The sequence below is a fragment of the Protopterus annectens genome, chromosome 12.part0, assembly GCF_019279795.1.
Source record: "Protopterus annectens isolate FY-2018-M chromosome 12.part0, PAN1.0, whole genome shotgun sequence".
In the NCBI taxonomy this organism is placed as follows: Eukaryota; Metazoa; Chordata; order Ceratodontiformes; family Protopteridae; genus Protopterus; species Protopterus annectens.
Genome location: NC_056746.1, coordinates 1,332,571,885 through 1,332,596,463, shown reverse-complemented (window position 1 = coordinate 1,332,596,463; position 24,579 = coordinate 1,332,571,885). Strand labels below are relative to the sequence as shown.

Below are 24,579 nucleotides of genomic sequence, written 5' to 3'. Positions count from 1 at the left end.
GTCTGCTCTGGATCCCCGATGCTTTTGTCCATCGAGGGACCTGGGCCCAACACTCCCGGCTCTGGGGGGGAGAGCTGAGTTGGACCCTTGTTGGAACTGGCTCTCCCACTCAGCGCCTCGGCTCAGGTGAGTTTGGCTCCCACATCTGCCTCAGAGCCTCGGTGCTGTGGAGATCTCCTGGCTTCTCAGGGATGGAGTCTCTTTTGGCCCAGGACCGCAGTGCCTTTGAGATGATGCAGAGTGTGCTCTCCACTGAGTCTGTTCCACCTTCGGCTCCAGCCTCTCTTCCCCCCTAAGGGACTGGTGTTCAGCTCTTCATTACCCCTCCATCACCCACAGAGTAGAGAGTAAGTGCCCCAGGAAGCCACAATAGGTGGATCCTCCTCTTGCGATACCTCCCCGGAGCATCCCCCCCCGAGGAGGGCCCTCGGAAGAGACAGTGTAAGAGGAAGCACATAGACTCCCCTGAGTCTGTCACTTCTGATACTGACTTAGAGGATTCAGAAGGGTCCCCATGGTCATCCTCTGAGGATGTCTCCTTTTCAGACATCTTGGAGATCCTTAAGCAGAGGGGTGGCTGGAAGTCTCTTTCTCCTTCTGAAGATGAGTTGGTATACCTGGAGGCATTTGGCTCTCGCCCCTCCACCTCTTGGGTGTCTACACCTTTTGACCCACTCCTGGGTTTGGTGAGTTGAAAGGTGTGAGAATCTCTGGACTCAGTGGACCTTGTTTTGAGGAGGCCTAATAAATTCATTACAGCCCTGGAAGATAGGCAATATTTAACAAAAGGGGCTCCTGTAGATGCAATGGTAGTGGCAGCGGCCACAAAGAAGGAGTTAGCTGAAACTTCTGTATCTGTCCATCCACCAAACTAAGATTCTCGTATGATGGACAGATATGGGAAGCATATGTTTTCCTCAATGGTCTTTACCTTGCGGTCACTGAATTATTTGTCGCATTTCACGCAACTTCAGAGGGATCTCCTAAAAGAGTTAGGATGCAAGGTGCAACAGCCCAGGACCTATCTGATAAGGTTAATTCCCAGCTTGCAACCATAACATCCATCTCTAACTCCTCCATGTGCCTCATATCTTATGCAGACGATGGAGCAAGCAGGGCAGCAGGCACAGAAATAGCTCTTCATAGACATTCCTGGATGCACCTTTATGAGTTTGCCAAACCCTTCCGGTTTTCCTTTATTGACACTCCCTTTAATGGCTTGTCATTGTTCAGGCCAAAGTGAAAGAAACTCTCACCAGGAGCTAACAAGATGGTAAGACTCTGTCTGGCGTTGGAGTCCGTTTTTCTGCCCCTACCAGACCTTATCCTAAAGGTCAAAAGAGCAGAAAAATGTGGTTCCATAAGTCCAAAGGAGCCTTGTCTGACACTTGTGGTGATCCTTCCCCCAGGTGCAGAGGGGGAAATAATGGAAGATGCCATCCACGTGACAGAGGGGGTCCGCACAACCAGGGCAACAGAGATACATTCTCTGGCAGGCCCTTCCAGCACTCCTGAAAGGATGCCTGCCTGTCCACCTCTGGAGGCAGTCAGGGGAAGACTATCGCTGTACCCAGAAGCCTGGCTAAATGTGACTCAAGACAAATGGGTACAGTCCATTATATCCAGGGGATACAACATTCCTTTTCACTGTCCACCTCATTCGCCAAAGTTTATCCCAGACATTCCACCCGGTCAGAGGGATCAAGCAACACTAGAAATCCAAACATTGCTAGAAAAAAAGAGTCATCCAAGAAGTCCCCGCAGACAAATAGGATCCGGAATTTACTCAAGGTTCTTTTTAGTTCCAGAAAAGACAGGGGACTGGAGACCCATACTGGATCTCAGCAGACTAAACAAGTCGGTGAAAAAGTCAAAGTTCTGGATGGTAACACTGCAGTCTATACTCCCATTTCTGGGAAAAGACAATTGTGTGTGCTTGTTAGATCTTCAGGAAGCGTACTACCACATAAAGATGGACAGGCACGCAAGAAGATTTCTATGCTTCCGGCTGGGAGCCAGTCATTACCAGTTCAGAGCTTTGCCCTTTGGGCTCACCACAGCCCCCAGGGTGTTTTCCAAATGCATGGCAGTAGTCACAGCTCATCTGAGACATCAGGGATTCCAGGTGTTTCCATACTTAGATGACTGGCTCCTAACTGCCACCACCAAGCAGCTGCTAATCAAAGGAAGAGACTGCACCATCCATCTCCTCTCAAAACTAGGCATTACTATAAATGCAGAAAAATCTGCCTTTTTCCCATCACAGCGTATTACCTTCATTGGTGCAGATTTAAATACAAATGACATGTTGGCAAAACTTCCTCAAGAAAGGATCCAAACATTATGCAGTCAAGTGCTTACCTTCCTCAACAAGAAAAAAGTACAGGCAAGATTTGCCCTCAAAGTTATAGGCTCTATGGCAGTGGCGATAACACTACTTCCCCTGGCATGACTTCACATGCAAATATTGCAGTGGCTACTCTTTGCTCAATGGCCCATACAGGAGTTACCCATGTCTCACGAGATCCTCATAACACACTCCTGCAAGAAAGACCTACTTTGGTGGGTTAAGTTCACTCAGGTAACAATGGGCAGACCATTTATACTTCCCCAGCCTGTCACTACAGTAACCATGGAACGTCCCAGATAGGTTGGGGGGCATTATCTGGGACAGACGGTCCAAGGGGTTTGGAAAGATCACAAGTTCCATTTGCACATCAATGTCCTAGAGATGAGGGTGGTGCTTTTGGCATTACAAGCATTTCAAAACTCTCTTCCCACGGGGACTGTTGCAATTTATGGGAGTGTGGCCTAATGGTTAAGGTGCTTGCCTTGCAAGCACAAGGTGCAGAGTTTGAGTCTTACAAGGGATAATTGGCTAGGCTTAAAATGGCTCGCAAGGGCAGTTAGCTTAGTACTAATCTATGAACCTATAATCTATGAACCTATTCAGACAGACAATATGTTGGTGGTATGGTACATCAGCAAACAGAGAGGAAACCAGATCCTACCTCCTATGTCGAGAGGCCCAGAGAGTTTGGCAATGGGTGATATCTTCTCAGTGCTTTCTGACAGCAATGCATATCCCAGGGAAATTCAACACTGTAGCAGACAGGCTAAGCAGAGAGATTCTCATGGCTCATGAGTGATCCATCAGTCAGGAATTTGCAAATCGAGTTTTTCGCAAATGGGGCCAGCCTTGCTGCGACCTTTTTGCCACTCCCTTCATTACCAAATGCAGTGACTACTTTGCCCTAATCTCCCCTCTGGGAGAGTCACCGAGGGATGCACTGGTTCACGATTGGCCCCTGGAACTTCTTTATGCCTTTCCCCCCTTTCCCTTGATTCCAAAGGTTATCCAGAAAGCAAAGCTGTTGAGTCGCAGGTTAATTCTCATTGTGCCATACTGGCCTCATCAGATCTGGTTCCCTTTTCTTTGGTCCCACCTTCAGGAGGACCCATGGATCCTTGACCCAGTGCAGGATCTTCTGACACATTAGTCGGGAACGCTCCATCCTGCCCTCCACACCCTTAAGCTGACAGCTTGGCTTCTCCACTTCTGATCTTAGCCAAGCTTCTGGAATTATCCCCTGCAGTTTGTCACATTCTAGTCTCCTTGCACAAGCAGACGACTAGGAAACTTTATGCAAGCAAATGGAAGAGGTTCTCTTGTTGGGCTAACAAAAAAACATATAGATCCCTTTACAGCATCTATACTTGCAATTCTGGAATTTTTAACAGAAATCTTTAATCAAGGAGCAGCAGCAGCCACTATTCAGGTTCAATTAGCTGCTATTTCTAATTGTCATGGGGGAGAATCAGGATCTAGTCTAATGTCCCATAGACTATGCAAAGCTTTCCTCAATGGTACCTTTCTGTTAAAATCACCCTTCAGAGAACCTTCTCCTCCTTGAGACCTCAGTCTAGTATTATCATCCTTGCTCCTGCCTCCTTTCAAACCAGCATCATCTTGTTCATTTAAATTTGTATCTTGGAAAACACTCTTCCTCACAGCAATTACTTCAGCTGGGAGAGTATCCGAGTTGCAAGCCTTGTCTATCCGTCCACCTTATTTGATCTTCCACAAAGATAGGGTCTCCCTCAAAACAAATCCTTCCTTCTTACCGAAAGTTTGTTCTCAAGTGAATTTAAACCAAAATAGAGAATTACCAGTGTTTTTTCCTAACTATGGCAACAAGGCAGAGTATAAACTCTACCAAATGGATGTGCATAGACAGTTGCATTTTTACTTGCATAGGACCAAGGAATTCAGAAAGTCAGACCAATTGTTTGTCTCCTACTCAGAAAATTAAAAAGGTTTGGCAATCTCAAAAGTTACCTTGTCCAAATGGCTTAGTGAGACCATCACATATGTCTATGATTTCCATAATAAAGAACCGCCAGGGAGAATCAAAGGGCCTTCAACTAGAGTGGTATCTCCCTCCGTTAACTTTCAATCCAGACTTCCATTGGATTCAATTTGTGCTGCCACTACATGGGTTAACCCTCATACATTTATTACTGATTACAGAGTAGATGTGGCCTCCCAGAACAGGGCATCCTTTGGTTCCACTGTCCTGAAGAGTTTATTCCCTTGAGCCACCCAATAAAAAGGTGCTACGGACCCTGTCCCAAACAGCAAGAATGAAGAAGAGATAGGACAACATAACATAAAGGAGTTATGTACTCACCATAACGTTCCATGTTTGTTGTCCAGTATCTCACCTTCAGTCTTGCGTCCTTCCCAGCCATCCCCCTCCTGGATGATCTAGAGGAAATTTCTTAGAAATTGGCAGATAAGGTCTGATTCCCTTCTTGCCCTGTCTTGTTAATTTTATGATAGTATGTTTCATATTTTCTCTTTGTGGATATTGAATATATCATAGGAACCTTTCTCCCTCAAACAAGATCAGGGGAACAGCTGCTAAGCATCATGGGATAGGACTCAGCTTCAAGCCAGTGGAAGCTTTTGAGCTTTAGTATATGGCCGAGTCGGAGCTGAAACCAACCAGCAAGACTTAATGTGAGATACTGGATAACAAACATGGAATGTTATGTTGAGTACATAATTTCTTTTTTTTTTTTGTTGTATAGGAAGCCAAGTTTTTTTATTAACGATTTTAATAGTTTGGTTTACATGCATATCATATTTGAGGTTGTTGTCTATTATAACACCCAGGAGTTTGGTATACATATCTGGTGAGATAGATGTTATAGTAAACCAAGGTTGAGAGGATTTGTGAGTAGGGGAGAAGAGCAATAGCTTTGTTTTTATTAGGGTTTAATATCAGCTATTGATTAGAGATCCAGTTTTCCACTGTATTAAAGGTTTTCTTGGTTAAACTAAGGAGATCTTTAGGGGTACAGGCTGAGCAAATCAGGGTGGAGTCATCGGCATATTGTATAGAGGTTGTGTCTGGGATTACAATATGGAGGTCATTGATAAAGAGGGAGAAAAGAAGGGGACCTAATATGGAGCCTTGAGGGACACCAAGGGTAATGGGGAGAAGGGCGGAGAGTTTGTCCTGCCAAAGTACTAAGATAAGATTGAAACCATTGTATGGCATGGTTGTTTAGGGATATTTTATTCAGGGTGAGTAAGAGTAGCTGGTGGTTAACCATGTTGAAGGCCTTGGAAAGATCGAGAAACAGGGCAGAAGATAGTTTGCTGCTGTTACGGTTGGAATTTATGACATTAGAAAAGGAGAGGAGGGCTGAGGTGGTACTGTGCTGTGGCCTAAATCCATGCTGGGAGTTGGCCAGAAGATTATGTTGAAAAAGGTAGTGTAAGATTTGTTTATGGATACACCTTTCCATAATTTTAGCTAGAGGGGAAAGGATAGCTGTTGGTTTATAGTTTGACAGCTCAGTGGAGCTGCCTCCTTTGTGGAGTGGTATGACATGATATTTCCAGATAGAGAGGATACAGGCTTCAGTTATGGTTTTGTTTATCAAAATAGACACAGGGTATGATATAACATCAGCGGCTTTTTGCAGGTAGTCTGCAGGGATGAGGTCAGCTGAAAGGGTGGTTGGTTTGAGTTTTTTAATTAGGGCTCTAATGAGTGAAGTCAGAACTTTTTGGAAGCTAAAGGAGAGATTGTCACTGGGTTTAGGGGTTTCAGCATTAGGACAAGTGGGTTTAAGTTTGCTGGCAAGGGCCTGAATGGTTTCTGTAAAGTAACTGTTGAAGGTGCTGGCAATGGACTCTGGCGATATTTGGGTTGGGGCTGAGAGGTCTGGAGTTGTGGATTGCCGTGGGTGGAGGAATTTGTTAATACCTACCCAGACTTCTTTGTCTTGTTGTGGTGTTTCTGCTGTAGATGGCAGAAATATTTTTTTGGTCTAGTAATATGGATTTTTTTGTATCATTCCTATATTGTCGAAACTTGAGTTTATCTTGTGGGGCTTTTAGAGGAGTGCCAGGTGTTCCAGGGATTATTTCTCTGGATGATCTTTAGTTTGGTTTCTTTAGTGAGCCACGGGGCAACTTTTGTTTTAATTCTAATAGAATGTGCAGGCGCATGGTTGTCAAGGATGGCCAGGAATGTGTTACTAAAGTGTGTTACTGCCTCATCTAGTGGTAGTTGTTTTAGAATTGACCAATTGCATAATTTAAGTTATTCTAAGACTTTATTAAGGTTGAAGTTTTTGTTATTTCTTATTGTTTTATAGGTGAGTAGATGTGGACATTCAACTTTATGCCTAATAGTATACGTTAAGAAATGATCACTTAGCTCTTCAGGGAGAGCACCTGATTTGCACATGTGGTGGGGACTATTAATTAGTATCCAGTCTAGGATACTTTCTTTATTGTTAGGCTTGCTGATCCTAGTAGGGGGGGTTATAGTTTGTGTAAAACCATGTAGGTTTACGTGAGTGGTTGGGGTCTCTGCAGTGCAGGTGTTCCAATCTATATTGAAGTCCCCTAGAACAATGGTCTCTTGGGGGTAGGCAATGGATAGCCAGTAGAGGATGTCTTCTAGGGTCCCTGAGTTATTACCTGGGGGAATATAGACATATACTATGTTTATACATTTGTTTTTATTTGGGATGGGATGAAGTAACAACCAGAGAGTTTGAAACAAAGTTAAAAAAAGCCTCTAATTGGAAAACTCCAGGCCCAGATGCAGTACCTAACTTCTAGTTAAAAGTATTAACATCTTTGCATGAAGATTTAGCCATGAGTAAGAATTATTTATATGCGTACTCCTAACAGACACAAACTTGGCTAACAACAGGAAAAACAATGCCCCTACTTAAGAGTGAACCTGCAAGCGACTCTAAAAATTATAGACCAATAACTTGCCATCTGACGATGTATAAACTATACACTGGAATTGATGCCGACTGAGTTTATAGTTATTTAGAAGAAAACTCAATTTTGGCAACAGAACAAAAGGGCAATAAAAGAAAGTCATATGGAACAACGGATCATTTGTTGTTAAATAAAGTCATAGTGGAAAACTGTACAAAGGGGAAGAACTTAAGTATGGCCTGGATTGACTACAAAAAAGCATTTTTTTAGTATCCCACACTCATGGATAAAAGTGTGCTTAAAAATGTATAAGATACACCCTACTCTGATCAATTATATTACAGTGACCATGAAACAGTGGCTGACCACTTTGCAATTAAGCCGTGATAAAGGACAGATTATTATCCCAGGGATAAAAATCCAAAGGTGGATATTCGAGGGTGACTCTTTGTCACCTCTGCTATTCTGCCTTGCCCTTAACCCATTAAGCTGTCTACTTAACAGCTTAACTGATGGCTATAATTTGGCTTCTAGAAAATAACAACGTCTAAAGACTTCTCATCTTCTCTCTATCGATGACTTAAAACTGTATAGCTCATCAGATGAGGAATTGAAAGCACAACTGCAAGTTGTCAAAACTTTTTTGGATAATATAAAAATGTCATTTGGTCTTGATAAATATGCACAAGCAACCTTTAAAGGAGGAAAACTGCAACACCAGGAAAACATCAGTTTGAGACAAGAATGTGATGTAAAAGAACTTAAGCAAGAGGGAGTGTATAAATATTTGGGAATTGATGAAGGATTAACAATAAAGCATGAACAAATGTGAATAAAACTTAGTAAGGAGTATTTCAGAAGACTTAAAATGATCCTGAAAACAGCGTTGACATCTAGGAACAAAATCCAAGCTATAAACCAATTTGCTCTTCCTGTCCTAACTTACAGTTTTAGAGTGATTGACTGGCCCCAAAATTTGCTGAATAGATTAGATAGAAAAACAAGAAGGATGCTTCATGCTCACCAAATGATTTATAAAAATCAGTGCATACCAAGATTATATATTCCCTGTTCTGAGGGAGGGATGGGCCTCCTTGAAATTGATTACATGTATAGATCTGTAACTGTGGGACTGATAATATATCTGCTGACCTCACAAGACCCAAATTTAGTGAAAGTTTTGAAACATGAGGAGAATAAATCTAAGATGACTTCCCTGCTTAGTCTAGCAGAAGCATATCAGTGTCAGGCAGGAATGGAGATCAAACCAGAAGTAGATAAAAATCAGGCAGCAAATGAATGTGCCAAAAAACAAAAGAAAGAATATAAGGTGAAAGACTAGATGAGAAGGCAAGAAATGTGGAAAAAACATAAATATAGTTGCAAGTATAGAAAACTTCTAGAAGAACCTCATGTTGATCAGGAACGAATGCAGGAATGGTTAAGGAGAGATGAATTTAAATCAAGAGGTGAAAGGTTAAAATTGGTGGCCTAAGACAGTGGGCTTCGTACATGTTGGTTTACAAAGTCCATTGAACACATGGGAGAAACAGCTAAATGTAGGTTTTGTAAAACAGAATTGGAAGCAGTTGCACATCTTGTTGCTGGTTGTGAGAAACTAATGGCAGAAGGACTATATACTGAACGGCATAATAATGTGGTAAGACTGTTGTACTGGAGATTGTGGAAACATTATGATATTGAAGTGGCTGAAAAACATTGGAAATATAAGCCACAAAGCATTATAGGTTGGTACTAGGCTATCAGCCCTAGGGCCTATACAAGCCTAGCCATAACAATTCCCTGGCTATTTCTTCCCAGAATATTTACTTCCCTGGTCCCCTCTTTAGCAGGGAGATTGATGTGATCCCCAGGGTGAATTTCCTATCTCCCATCCAATCGTTAAGGTTCCTTTTGAAGAGGGCCAAAGAGGCACTCAGCTTGACATATATGGACAGTCTGTTCCAGAGTATGGGGAGTCCCTGGGTCAGGCACCTATCCCTCAAACATGTTTTGTTCATTGTGATGACCAGGTATAGATCCCTGGAGCATGTGGCTCTGAGGGATTGGGATTTCTTTAAGTATAGCATGTCCAACAGCACTGGGTTTGATATGGCCTTGTATGTTAAGCAGAGATTGCCTCTGAGTAGACAGTATGCGACAGAGTATAGCTGGAGTTTTTTTAGACAGTCAGCATAGGGCATCTGTTTTAGGCCTGTGATTCCTTTAGTGAGGTATTTCTGTGGCCTTTCCAGTTGTTGCAGATGTCTTGTGAGGTACATACCAAACTGGTCGTTGTACTCTATAATGGCTATAATGAGGGATGAGTACAGTAGGACAATGACCTCGTTTTTTCTGGATGAAAAGCCCTTAGTGATGAGGTGTGCCACATAGAAGGATTTCCTGACTGCTGTGGCTATGTGGTTATCGAAGGTGAGACCACTGTCCACCTGTATCCCTAAGTCCCTTATCACACTTTCAATGTTTAGTGTACTACCACTTATGTGGTAATTCAAGGGTATATGTTTTTTCTCAAAGGGGATAACTATACATTTCTTGGCATTGAGCTTGAGCCCATGGCTCTGGCACCAAGCATCTGTTTCTGTAAGGCCCTTTTGTAGAATATCCACATAATTTGGGGATTCAGTAATGGCTCCCAGTTTGCAGTCATCTGCAAACTTTGTTAGCCAGAGTCCCTTAGTGCTGGCCTGTACTTCAGAGAAGTAGATGCCAAACAAGAGCGGCCCCAGGACTGAAACCTGAGGTACTCCACTTGTCACTTGTCTGGAGATGGATTTTGACTCTGCACTTTTACAGTGTTGATTCTGTCAGTAAGCCAGTTGGCAACCCATCGAGTGATGTAGGGATTAATGCCCAGCTTAGTAAGTTTATCTATGATTCCAGAGTGGGAGATGGTGTTGAAGGCCTTGGCGAGGTCCAGATAGGCTGTGTGGACCACCTTACCCTCATCCATGGCTCTGGAGATTGATTTGAATAAGTCAGTCATGTTGAGGAGACAAGATCGTCTAGGATATTTGAGCCCCTGGTGGGACTATGGATTAGTTGGTCCAGAGCATTGGAATTTATGAATTCCATGAACCGTTAGGCAACGGTGTTGGTACCTGAGTAGTTTTCCCAATTAATGGCAGGGTAGTTGAAATCACCCAGTATTAGGGTGTTTGGTTGTATCTTAATATTATGTAGTATGTTTAGAAAGGTGTAGTGAGAATCTTGGGGCATGGTGGGGGATCTGTAGCAAGCTAAATTTGGATTGCAGTCTTACCTAGTGTTAGTTACATCTGTAGAATTTCAGATGTATTGTGTTGGGCAACTAGCCTGAAGGTGTGAATATCGTTGGTGAATATAGACACTCCTCCATCTTTATTGCTTCAGTCCTGGTTTGGTGGCCGGAAAGTGTGGTAAGAGTTGTAGCCTGGTATTGCAGGGGTGCTCTCTGGAGCCTTGAACCAGGTCTCAGTTACTGCACAGATATCGATGTTCTCCATTTTTAAGAGTGTCTCAAGAGAGTGAATTTTGAGGTTTAGACTTCTATCATTGAGTAGCATTACCTTCAGATTTTACATGCTTATATATATGGTGGTTTTGTCCTTTGAGCCTTGCCTAAAAAAGACACTATAGGGGTGGCAAGAACCTTAGCCAGTAACCTGAATCCCAGGGGAGACAGGTGCAGACCATCTATGGTAAAGCATCATGGTTTATTGATCATGTCATCCCAGGCAGACAAATACTGGATCCCCTTTGAATGACACCAAATACTTGGCCAATTGTTGAAGTCAATCATTTTGTCCTTATACTGTGGTATCATTCTGGGCGAAGGAAGGATACTGCTCAGGGCTAAGGTCATACCTGCCTGGTCCGAGAGCTCTTCCATGTCTCTTTTCATGTAGTCCAGGGAGGTATGTCTCAAGTCATTCACCCCAACATGGACAATGACAGAGTCGTATTTGTACTTGTTGTAGAGTGACGTGAGTGCATACTTTATGTGGTGGATCCTGGCAACCGACAGGCAACTGACAGTAATTTTCTCCTTGCTCAGCCTGGTGAGGGGGACATCAGTGTGCATGACTATAGAGTCACCTATGACTAAAGTGTTGGGTACATTGTCTTGCCTTAGGGGCTATTGTTTGGTGGCACACTGGTGTTTTGAGCTGTGTGTCACTTTGGTTGTGACTGGTGTTTGTTTGCATTTCAGCTTTGGAGGTCCTTGTTGCCTAGGCAGGTTAATGTTAGGGGCCTCCGCATAAGTGGGTTTAATGGTATTATGTGTGGATGTTGGTGCCATGGGTTTTGAAGGGCTATGAGTTGCTTGAGGTGTAGTGCAGGTGTTTACCTTCTCCTCTTGACTGTCTAGCACAATCTTGCCTGGAGAGAGCTTTGCTTTCAGTTTGGCTACGTAAGTGCACCTCTCGCAGGTTGTAGCATTGGGTGGTAGGAGGAGATGGTTGCCTGTGTACATGAGGCAATTGCTGCATGGACCCAGTATGCTCAGATTCATCAGGTGGACAGGAGAAATCACCGGAAGCTGACCTTTGGACATGCCTGGTTCGGTGTTTCTTTTGTAAAGTACAAGAGCTGTTTTCCTTTACCTTGGCAAGGTACTTTGCAATTATAGGCTGTTAAAGGATAATGAGGGGAATGTACTCACAAGTGAGGAGAGTGTGTTGAGCAGATGGAAAGAGTACCTTGAGGGGTTGATGAATGAAGAGAATGAGAGGGAGAGAAGGTTGGATGGTGTGGGGATAGTGAATCATGAAGTGCAGTGGATTAGCAAGGAGGAAGTAAGGATAGCTATGAAGAGGATGAAGAACGGAAAGGCTGATGGTCCAGATGACATACCTGTGGAAGCATGGAGGTGTTTTGGTGAAGCGGCAGTGGAGTTTTTAACTAGATTGTTTAATGAAATCTTGGAAAGTGAGAGGATGCCTGAGAAATGGAGAAAAAGTGTTTTGGTACTGAATTTTAAAAATAAGGGTGATGTGCAGAGCTGTAGTAACTGCAGAGTGATTAAACTGATCAGTCACAGCATGAAGTTATGGGAAAGAGTACTGGAAGCTAGGTTAAGAAGGGAGGTGATGATTAGTGATCAGCAGTATGGTTTCTTGCCAGGAAAGAGCACTACAGATGCGATGTTAGCACTACAGATGCGATGTTTGCTCTGAGATTGTTGATGGAGAAGTACAGAGAAGGTCAGAAGGAGTTGCATTGTGTCTTTGTGGATTTAGAGAAAGAATATGATAGACTGCCTAGAGAGGAGTTGTGGTACTGTATGAGGAAGTCGGGAGTGTCAGAGAAGTATGTAAGAGTGGTACAGGATATGTACGAGGGTAGTGTGACAGCTGTGAGGTCTGCGGTGGGAGTGACTGATGCATTTAAGGTGGAGGTGGGAATACATCAGGGATCAGCTCTGAGCCCTTTCTTATTTGCAATGGTGATGGACAGGTTGACAGACGAGATCAGACAGGAGTCCCCGTGGACTATGATGTTTGCAGATGACATTGTGATCTGAAGTGAGAGTAGGGAACAGGTGGAGGAGACCCTGGAGAGGTGGAGATATGCTCTAGAGAGAAGAGGAATGAATGTCAGCAGGACTAAGACAGAATATATGTGTGTGAATGAGAGGGAAGATATAGGAATTGTGAGGATGCAGGGAGTAGAGGTGGTGAAGGTGAATGAGTTTAAGTACTTGGGATCAACAGTTCAGAGTAATGGTGAGTGTGGAAGAGAGGTTAAAAGAGAGTACAGGCAGGATGGAGTGGGTGGAGAAGAGTGTCAGGAGTGATTTGTGACAGACGAGTACCAGTAAGAGTGAAAGGGAAGGTCTACAAGAGGGTAGTGAGTCCAGCTATGTTATATGGGTTGGAGACAGTGGCATTGACAAAAAGGCAGGAGTCAGAGCTTGACGTGGCAGAGTTGAAGATGTTAAGATTTGCACTGGGTGTGACGAGGATGGACAGGATTAGGAATAAGTATATTAGAGGGTCAGCCCAGGTTGGAAGGTTTGTAGACAAAGCCAGAGTGGCAAGATTACATTGGTTTGGACATGTGTTGAGGAGGGATGCTGAGTATACTGGGAAAAAGATGCTAAGGATGAAGCTGCCGGGTAACAGGAAAAGAGGAAGGCCTAAGATAAGGTTTATGGATGTGGTGAGAGAGGACATGCAGGTGGTTGGTGTGATAGAGCAAGATGCAGAGGATAGGAAGAAATGGAAACAGTTGATCTGCTGTGGCGACCCCTAATGGGAGCAGCCTAAAGAAGAAGAAGTAGAAGTGCCTACAATTAATTTATCCTTATTAACAAGAAGAACTGAGTGCTTGCATCAGTTTAAGGCTTCCTAGTGCTTTCCAGCAGGTTTTTGAGCAAGTGCTAAGCACAGGGATTCAGATTTTAGTGCTACTACTGAGAAACCAGCTAGTTCTGAGGGAAAATTTGAAGAGCACACTTTCTGGCACCGGGAATAGTTTAAAGTGCTACACTAATAAGCTAATAAAAGTGCAGAAGAGCAGAGAACTACCAGATCTAAGGGAAAAAATGAAGAGCATCTCTGTGATGCTTACAAAAAATACTGGATACAACAAAACTGTATGTGAGCTACACTAGTTCAAGGAGAGGTAGGAAACAGTTTTAGTAGAAAGTGAAGAGGCAGAAGATAATGAGATAATCCAATGTGCAGACGCTAAAGGGGTGGGGCTTTGCTAAGATGTTCTTCATGTTTCACTGCTGCAGTCATCACATTTGCATTATCTGCTTGCAGTAGCCCTCAGTCGGCCTGATTATCAAAATCTTGGGTCCTGCGTCTGTTGCTGTCTCATCTTCCATGACGTCAGGTAGTCAGGGGTATAAAGCATGCAGCCAACACCATTACATCAGTCTTTTGCCATGCGGTGCCCAAACCAGACGCAGTTCGCAAGTGCTGGTCAGCCGACTCCTGAAATTTTCGTTTTCAAGTTTCAGAAGCAAAGTCTTCAACTAAGCTAAGTACCCCATTAGGGAAACTTTTTCTTGCTCTAAACCGATGTCAATAAAAGTTAATAATTGTATTTCTTGTGGAAAGCAAATACCTCATAAAGATTTTCATTCGTACTACATTCCTTGCTTAGGCTCTGACCACGACGAACTTTGCTGTTGGTTTTATGCCTTATTTAAACAACAAACTATTCGTTGTCAGTTTATTTACACTTCTAAATATTTTGGTACTCGGTTCAATTATCCAGATATGGCTTCGGTAAGCCACCCGACTACAGACATTCTGAAAAAAAACGCAAAAGTAAAGACTGAGACAGATCACATAGGTCCAAAGCTGCCGATGACGCTTCTCCTAAGCTTGTCGCCTGTTCGCTAGTACTCGGTGAGGTGCTTTCGCAGCCCCTGATACCCACTACTTCAGATTCGCAGGCCTCTACTGAGACCCATTCAGAGTCTGTTATGCCGTGAGATGCTTCAACTGTGGAACCTGCGGATGTCTCTACCTTGGATGGGTCCGGAGCCGCTGTGCAGGCACCAGCTTCTGAGGGTGCATTCAGTTTTTCTGACTTGCATATTAAACCGACGCCATCTTCTTCTTCAAGGCCTAAAACTCGATTCATGCCTAGAAAACTGATGCCCAGACCGCATGGTCAAGCCTCTATGCTTAAAAAACAAATGATAAGAATGGTTGAAGACGTTATTACTGTAATCAGGGGAAGCCACCCTTTCACCTCCAAAAGACCTAGAATTGAATTTCCTTATGATTCTTCTGATTAGGATTCTGAAATTTCTGTTTCTTCTGATGACCTGGATTTACCCTTATCTACCTATGAGGATTCTGATGCAGAGGACTCTATTCTCTCTGCTTTCCCTCCAGAGGATTTCTCTTTTGGTGAAACCTTGCATACTCTTAGGGAGCATTTCCACTTGGAAAGCCAGGATTACTCTGACTCTAAAAAGAGCCTTAGGGATTTCTTACTCCTGCCCCAACACAGGCCTTTAGCTATCTCCCCTGTACTGGACATTGTTGATGATGCCTTTTCAGAATCTAGTTTGGCCCCTGACTATTTTACCTACTGCTCCCAGAAAACCTGATAGATATTACAGGGTTCCTGACTCTCACAAGTTCCTCTTTAAAAACCAATTGTGGATCCTGAGACCATTTCACAGGGACCCAAGGGCATTAAGGCTACTACTGGCAAAAATCCTACCCCCTCTGATAGAGATTCCAGGGCACTGGATAGATGGGGTAAAAAGGTATACACTTCTGCAACTTTGTCCATTAGGGCCTTAAACTGCCAGTTTTATATGTTAAAGTATCAGCAGCATACTATTGGATTGCTTAAACAGAAAATGATGTTGATTCCTGACTGTGCTGAAAATAAAGATTTACAGGACTTAATGCATTCTGCTGAACAAGTTGGAAAACATACTTTGCAATGCGGTTTTGATTCACTAGAGGAATCTTGCAGGGCTGTTGTCACCGGGTCTGTACTTAGAAGGCATGCTTGTCTTAAGGAGCAATCTTTGCTAGATCATGTTAAAGCTAAATTGCTGGATGCTTCCTTAAACCAAGACCACCTGTTTGGCAGCAAAGTAGAAGAAGTACTTAAAAAGATGGAGGAAAAAGCTAAATCTATGCAAACTGTTTAAGATTTCCTGCAAGTACAGCCTCCCAGATTTAATAGGCATTGGCCCTCTAAAAATTGGTTCTTTCCTGCCTCTTCCAGGCCTTTTCAGTCCAAACCCAGAACCAGCAGAACACCCAGACTTCAGTCCCAAGGTACTCACAGGACTAAGCAGTGGCGGGCTCCCACTTCCAAAGCAGGGAGTGGTAAGACACCCCCTATGGTAAACTGTCTCAATGACTTAACTTTAAATCTTCCAAGCCCTGCACAACTGACTGTTCCCTTAGGGGGAAAGATTGCCGGGCAGACAAAAAACTGGGAACTCATTACCCAGGACAATTGGGTTTTAAATATAGTCTCCCAAGGATACAGATTCCACTTTCACTCCTTCCCAACCCCAAACGGTTGGCCAGATCTACCCCCAAATCAGTGGGCAGAGGCTCAAAAACAAATTCTCTCTCTCTTAAGCATCAGGGCTATTCAACCTGACAAGGTTTTTACTCAAGACTTTTCCTGGTGCCTAGAAAAGACAACTCCTGGTGTCCTATCCTGGACCTCTCTATCCTAAACACTTTTTTGGTGATCCAAAAATTCAAGATGCTAACTCTTCACCAGCTGCTTCCTATGCTAGGCAAGGATGCATGGTTGGCAACACTGGATTTAAAGGAAGCCTACCTGCACATCCCAATAAGGAAATCTTGCAGAAGATACCTATGCTTCAAATCAGGCTACATGCACTATCACTTCTCTGCACTGCCCATTGGCTTATCTTCTGCTCCCAGGGTATTCACAAAGTGCCTAGCTCCAGTCATTGCATTTTGCAGGCAAAGAGATATCCAAATATATCCCTACCTGGACGATTGTCTAACTTAGGCAGAAAGCCAGGACATACGATTGAATCATCTGGCATTTGTACAGAAATTGCTAACTTCTCTGGGGTACACTATAAAGAAAATGAAATCACATCTTGTACCCTGCCAACAAATTGTATTCCTGGGAGCAAACTTGAACACAACTTCGCAGATGGCTTTCCTCATGCCAGAGAAACAAGTTCATTTGATAATAATAAGCCTACTTCAAACTACTGGCCACAAAGACCCAGCTATCTGCAAGGAAAATACTGCAAGCCCTGGGGTTCATGGCCTCCTGCATTCTCCTAATTCCATATACAAGACTGCATATGAGGAAACTACAATGGTATCTAAAAAGCCCATGGCGTCGACATTCTTAGGATCTAGAAGCAATAATTCCTATCATACCTTGTCTACAGGTAGTGTTCCTTTGGCGGGCAGAGGCCTGCCACCAAAACAAGGGACTGCCATTCACTCTACCCCCTGCCGCCCAAACCCTAACAACAGACACATCAGATTATGCATGGGGGGCTCACTTGGCAGGGAAGTGCATTCAGGGCAAATAGAAAGTCAAATGCACCTGCATATCAATCAAAAAGAAATGTTAGCTGTACAGAATGCTCTGACAGCCTTCAAGGACCACATTCTTCCAGGGCAATTAATGGTAAAGACGGTCAACACCACTGTCATGTGGTACATAAACAAGCAGGGGGGAACCCACTCATACCCTCTCTGCAGACTAGCCATGACTCTGTGGAACATAGCCTTGAGCTATCAAGTGCACCTACAGGCTCAATTCCTGCCAGGAAAGCTAAATACACTGACAGATGAATTAAGCAGAAATTGCATGGACCCACAAGAGTGGAAACTGGAACTAAAAATATTCAACATGTTGAGAAACAAATGGGGGAGCCCAGATATAGACCTGTTTGCCTCCCCCCAGAACTACCAATTGGAAACACTCTGCACAAGGACTCCCCACAAACAGACTTGGAAAGTGGATGCCCTGTCCTTCACCTGGAAAAACCTATCAGTTTATGCCTTTCCCTCTCTGCCTCTCCTCTCCAAGGTGCTACTAAAGATCAAACAGGACAAACCAAGGACGATACTGATTGCACCAGACTGGCCACGCCAACACTGGTATCCCCTTTTGCACAGTGTGTCACTGCTGGCACCTGCCTCAGTCCCCTGCCTTGCTGTCCCAGCAGGAGGGCCAGATTCTGCACCCACAGCTTCAAGCCCTGATCCTGGCAGCCTAATTACCTGTTCTCTCTGTTACCATCCCTCAGTAAGCAAGTGTTGGATGTCATTCTTTAGGCAAGGAGGCCTAGTACTAGAAAATCCTATACTGAAAAATGGAAAACATTCTGTTCCTGGAACCAAACTCAGGGGATGGGCACAGCACTGCCCAATTTTCCTCAGATTCTTCAATATGTAACTGAAATGCTTCACAAGGGCCTTTCCTTTTCCTCCATTAAAATTCATGCCTCAGCCATTTCAGCTCATTACAACACAGAACCACCCCTCTTCTCTCATCCACTGCTAAAGCAGTTCCTCAGAGGGGCCAAAAACTTAAGACCACCCAGGAGAGCTCCTACTCTAGCCTGGGACCTTAACTTTGTATTGGAAAAGCTCACTCTACCTTTTGAGCCAGCTGCAAATGCAGAGTTGAAATTCCTTTCTTGGAAAACAGCCTTCCTTTTCGCCATCACTTCAACAAGAAGGGTGTCTGAATTACAGGCCATCATGGCAGTGGTGCCTTTTATCATTTTTCATGCAGACAGGGTGTCCCTCAAGACCAATCCCTCCTTCATGCCCAAGGTGGTATCCAGTGTGGCCCTTAATCAGTCCATTCATTTGCCAACCTTCTTTTCTAATCCACAGAACAAAGGGGGATGGATACTGCACTCCTTAGATGTGCACAGACAACTTAGATTTTACTTGGACAGGACTAAACCTCAGAGGAAATCTGAACAGCTGCTGGTTGCATTTGCTGCAGGGGCAGAGGGGAAGGCCATTTCAAAGCAAACCATTTCTAAATGGATAGGTCATTGCATTAATTTCTGCTATAAGCACCATGGAAAACCTACCCCACAGGGGATTAGACCACATTCAACCAGGGCTGCATCTACCTCTACAGCCTTTCTGAGAGGTGTCCTTACCAGGACATCCTAGAAGCTGCTACCTGAAGTTCTGTACATACCTTCACCAAGCATTACCATCTGCCAATTTTTTCTACATCCAGAGCTGGCTTTGCCACTGCAGTCTTGCAGGGCCTTACAGCTGGTCCTAATGGTATCTAATTTCCTTTTCCCATCCTTAGCTTTGGGAATCTACCCAAATGTGAGCTGCAACAGTGAAACACAAAGAACATAGTACAGTTGTGTACACTTACCATAAATGTAGATGTTTGAGTGTATTCACTGTTGCAGTCCTGGTTACCCTCCCTCCAGCCCCCTGACTTCTATTGACTTAAACCTCTATTCTTGCTTACTATGCTTAAAGCTTTTTGGTGTATTTGCTTTTTTGTTGGAGTTGTAACCTTGTACATATAATTGCTTCCCATTATAGGGGCACCTGACATTTGGGGCAAGAAAAACTGATGTAATGGCATCGGCTGCATGCTTTATACCCGTGACTACCTGATGTCATGGAAGATGAGACAGCAACCAGTGCAGGACCCAAGACTTTGATAATCAGGCCGACTGAGGGCTACTGCAAGCAGATAACTTAAATGTGATGACTGCAACAGTGAATACACTCGAACATCTACATTTACGGTAAGTGTACACAACTGTACTTTCTCACTATTAACAGTAGAATGAGCTGATGTAATGTGACGGGGGTGTCCAGTATCAACTTTATACCAGAGGTGGGCAACTCAAAGCCACCAAGACAAAAGACCACCACAAGAACAGGTTGGGTGGGTGGGAAAACCAGTTGTACAGATTACCGAGATAGTAAATCAAAAGTATAGACAAAAAATGAGAATAAACACTTATCTTTTCTGAATATCACAGCAGGCAGTAAATCAGTCTCTCAGCACAGCTTGAGTAACATGTATATCTGATTTAAGGCACAGAAAGCAGAAACAGAACTGTTATCCATACAATACAGCTGCAAGAATGCCCTAGCCAGACGAAACCAGTTCTGTTCACTTTCTCTCAGTAAGTAAGTAGATAGGTCTCTAGACAAAGGGTTTCACTACAAACTGAGGTCAACACTAACAAGATATTAGCTCTATCTTACAACAAAAGGACAGTAAAAAGCAGTTGTACAGATTACAGTGATGTTAAATCAAAAGTGCAGATGAAAAAATGAGAATAAACACTTATCTTTTCTGCATATCACAGCAGGTAGTAAATCAGTCTCTCAGCACAGCGTGAGTAACAGTTATATGTGATTTTTAGAAAATGATGAAGTCTACAGCACATGGGATCACTCATCACCAACAGTTCAAAAGATACATGCTAGAAAAAGATATAGTGGTCCAGGAAAAGAAGACAAAAGTAGCATTGATCATTGAAGTCATCACACCCAGTGACTACAGTGTCCTGCATACAGAGACACAAAGTAATAAAATATCTGGATTTGTAAGCAGATACGAGAGCCACGTGGAAGAAAGATACCCAGACAGTTCCAAAACTAGTAGGAGCAACAAGTCTTATAAAAAAAGAGTCTACAGTCCTATTTAAATACACGACCAATGTATATAACTCCATACAAATTGCAAACTGAATCATTACTGGGCACATTGCGGGAGCTACGAAGAGCAATTTTGGCTGACATCAAAGACTAAAACAATACTAATTTCATGAATTTTAATCATACTTTGACTTAGGAATGGGATCCATTCCTGTCATGGTATTAGAAGCCCAAAAGGTTTGGAGAAATTGAAAAAAAATGGGACAGACTAGAATATACCTGTTGCTGTTTCAATTTTGTGTATATAAATATGTATAACTGTTTTCTTCTTATACTATATACAGTTAAGTTTTTACACAAGATGTCTCTACTGAAAATGAATTACAACTAATCTGGACAACCCTGTAAAGCAAAAAAATTGAAAGAACCTAGAGGGTAGACACTGCAGACAAAAAAGGGGGAAAAAACATTTTACCAGACAAGATTGCTATCACATCAATATAGGGTTAAAAGGACACAAAATTTCAGCAAAGCCCCACTCTTGGGCTTTATGAGAAAGAAATGAGAGGACCCAGGAAAACATTTTAAAAAATGTAGATGTACATGCTAGTGCATTGGACATTAATTCTTAAAATAAGCTGTATTTTAACAAAACCTGACCAATTAAACACAATTCTTCACACAGACAATACTCAGCATTTTTTATGTGTGTAACAAAGCCCACACCCCCTCATGCTTGGAGCTTTGCTCTGTGCACATTTTTAACTAATGTAACTCAGTCCAAGGTTGCAGACCCTTGGTTCTGTGAGTAAGGCTCACTAACTTGTTGGAGCTGAAAAGCATCTTGTTGAGACAGCAGAATGTTAACAGTATTTTAGCTTTACCATGTTTATATGTGTGGAAAATGTTTCTACCACTGCAAACGTAGCTTTCATTTACAGGTCTCAAACCAAGAATATGTTATGATTACAGGTTATAATTATCTGTAAATCTCCTAATGTAGTAACGGGTATCCGGCCTTAATTTCTGTGAATAAGATGAAGTTATAAATAACCTAGATAGTAATATTCTTGTATCTACTCACCATCACTAGCCCTGAATTTTGTGGTGGGAACATCATCACCTGGAAGTTTGGCTTTTTTCATTGCAAGAGATGCTCTGGGACAACCTGAAAGACTGAAAGACAGAATTTATGTTAGTCTTCAACTCTGAGATAAATTATCTTTTGTTAATGTCATCATCTTAGTCTGATTTTAGATATTTAGTATCTCTCTCTCTCTTTTTATATATATAAATCTCTTCATAAAGTTTCATTTTTTAAATGTCTGTTTGGCTTCTTTATCTACATACATTCCTTCCTCACCTGGCAAACATTTAAACATGTCCACTGTTCTTTTTGTATATGGGAGCAGCATACAGATGGCTGGGTGATATACAGTATAAGTCAAGGAAATGTAAAGCAATGCTATGTGAATAAACAGTTTGTGAGGCCTCCTGCAAATATATGGTAAGGAGTTTGTTCTGAGAATATCAATAGGCTTACTTCAGATGCCTTATGAAGAGAAATTACAGAAATACTACCTGGAAGAAAGGAGGGAAAGGGACTAAAAACCTCAAAAGCTGCACAGAGGCCATCAACTTTACAAGAAAATTAGATTGAAAACACATTTCTATGAAGAGAGACTGGTCCACTAAGGGGAAATGCAAAGTAGTGATTTTTTTCACAGAGATTCTGATGTGGTAGATGCATGTAGCAGTGTTTTTCTGAGGTTCTGTAGATGAAAATGTTAGATAATTCAAGACTGTATGGAACAAACAAATGGCGCCACTTTTGAGAATGAAAGTGGAAAGAAGTATGCTATGGATTAAGTAGTCAACGCATCTGGAATCTGATGGCTACAGCAGGCCACTTGGATGTTACACTATGGATTAAATAGTCAACGCATCTAGAATCTGATGGATACAGCAGGCCACTTGGATGTTACACTATAGATTAAATAGTCAACGCATCTGGAATCCGATGGATACAGCAGGCCACTTGGATGTTACACTATGGATTAAATAGTCAACGCATCTGGAATCCGATGGATACAGCAGGCCACTTGGATGTTACACTATGGATTAAATAGTCAACGCATCTAGAATCTGATGGATACAGCAGGCCACTTGGATGTTACACTATGGATTAAATAGTCAACGCATCTGGAATCCGATGGATACAGCAAGCCAGTTGGATGTTACATTATGGATTAAATAGTCAATGCATCTGGAATCCGATGGATACAGCAAGCCAGTTGGATGTTACATTATGGATTAAGTAGTTGGATGTTTTAAACTTACTAAGCAGAAAGGGATTTTTTAGAATAAAGTGGGAGTCTTTTCAAAGAACTCAGAAACACAAGAAGTTGAAATACTCTTCATCATATGTTGACTTTTTTTAGTTCTAAGGTTATTGCATCACTTTGAGTTGCTGTTTTTTTATTGATTTGTTAAACTCAGAGTGGCCCAGAGGGGTCTGCCATACTGATGTGATTTCTGTTTTACAGTCAAGGATTTTTGCCTCTGTGATGTAATTTTACAGGGATGTAGAATGAACTGGGATGAGATAATTGTAAAGTATACTTGGATGATAGACTTGAGAAGTATCAGAGATGTGAATTTGGGCATCTATGACCAGCACCTTAGCCCCCAACTGAGCTGACTTGTTTCCTCCTCTTTACAGTTTATTACTGGGGCTCTAGATAGAAATATTATCATACACATAGCTATCTATCTTTCTGCACACACAATTTATTTTACTAAGTGCTGTGTATGTAGGGCAACAGATGATGTGATGAACGCTAGAAAGAAGGAAATTGACAGTTTACAGGAAACAGTGGATAGAAAAACTGCAAAATCAAATGTATAATCCACATGTCCTCTGTAAGAGACACTTTGGGGATAGATTAATTGGAAGAAAATTCAATATCTGAGGAGAAAAAATTAATGTGATTAGGGTTGCCCTTTTCATCTGTATTTCAATGTTAAGCTTGAAATATTCTACTTTGTTTAAACTGAAAAGTACAGTTATGTGTGAGCATACTCACCAAAGCAGTAGATATATGAAAACAATTACTGTTGCACTAGTTTTCATGATATATGAGAATTAACCACAGTTCAACACTCGCTTGGCTGGCCTGACTCCAAGAGCTCAACTGCTATAGTGATACAGACTGGTTACTCCCTAATGCAGGGAAGCAAGCCTGCATCCTGCATAAAAAAAGAAGTCAGCTTGTGCTGTTTTCTTGTCAGTGAAGGTATGGAAGATGCCTTGTGAAGGGAAAACCCCATACTACTGTTGTCTTTCTGAATACAGAGGCAGCGATTTTTAGTAAGAACTGGATACTAATGCAAAGATTGGGGCCAGTACCATTACTTTGGAGGAGGCCTTGCAGGATAGCTTTGTAGTACTTTGCCTTGCTCTTGGACTGAATGACCAGTTTATAATGTGGGGAAAGTATGCAAATGGAAGATCAAGTAGCTGCCTTGCATATCCTCTGAGCAGAGGCAGTTTAGAAAAAGGCTGCCCTTGGCAAGCTACTTAGAATGAGCGTTAACCTTCCCATAATGTTCCTGCTGTGTTTCTAAAAGAATAGGCATTAACATGCCCATAATGTTTTTAGCTATGTTTCTAAAATAATAAAATTAGATTAGCTAATGAACTGGAAAGCATCTGCTTAATGACAGGTCTTCCCTGTTTTCCTGGAAAGATGTTCACTAGCAATTGTTCTGTCTCTGTACAATCCCTAGTTTTGTCTAGCTATTACCTGAGTTGCCTGTGGACACCCAGCAAGTGTCAAATTTTCTTCTGACTTTAGAAGGAAGACCAGTAACTGAATGGTCTGACTGGGAGAAAACTCTGGGACCATCTTTGGCATGAGAGAAGCATTAATTCTAAGATTCAACCCGTTCATGTGAAACAGTATGAAAAGCTGCTTGCACATAAGGACCAGGAATGTTGAAATCCTTCTAACTAATGGATACTAGAAGCTCTGTCTCCCAGGGTAAATATTAGGCAGAGATGAATGTGCTATGTTTAAATGGATTCAGGGGCAGTTTGTCTAGTATACACTTTAGATCCCAAGGAAAACAAACAGTCTTTCTTAATGGATGGAGCATAGCTCTCAACTTCAACTAGGAAGGTCATAGGATAGTTCAAATATGCTGGTTTTA

At 42.4% G+C, this 24,579-nt stretch overlaps 1 protein-coding gene across 4 annotated transcripts in view; it reads right to left on the bottom strand.

The window, feature by feature from the left end:
- Positions 1–24,579, bottom strand: part of MYT1 (myelin transcription factor 1) — a 410,503-nt gene that overhangs the window by 26,929 nt on the left and 358,995 nt on the right. For all 4 annotated transcript variants that reach the window (XM_044090391.1, XM_044090390.1, XM_044090389.1 and 1 more), the window contains one exon: positions 21,452–21,543. In XM_044090391.1, coding sequence (XP_043946326.1) covers positions 21,452–21,543 — 92 coding nt within the window. The remainder of the gene's footprint in view (positions 1–21,451; positions 21,544–24,579) is intronic.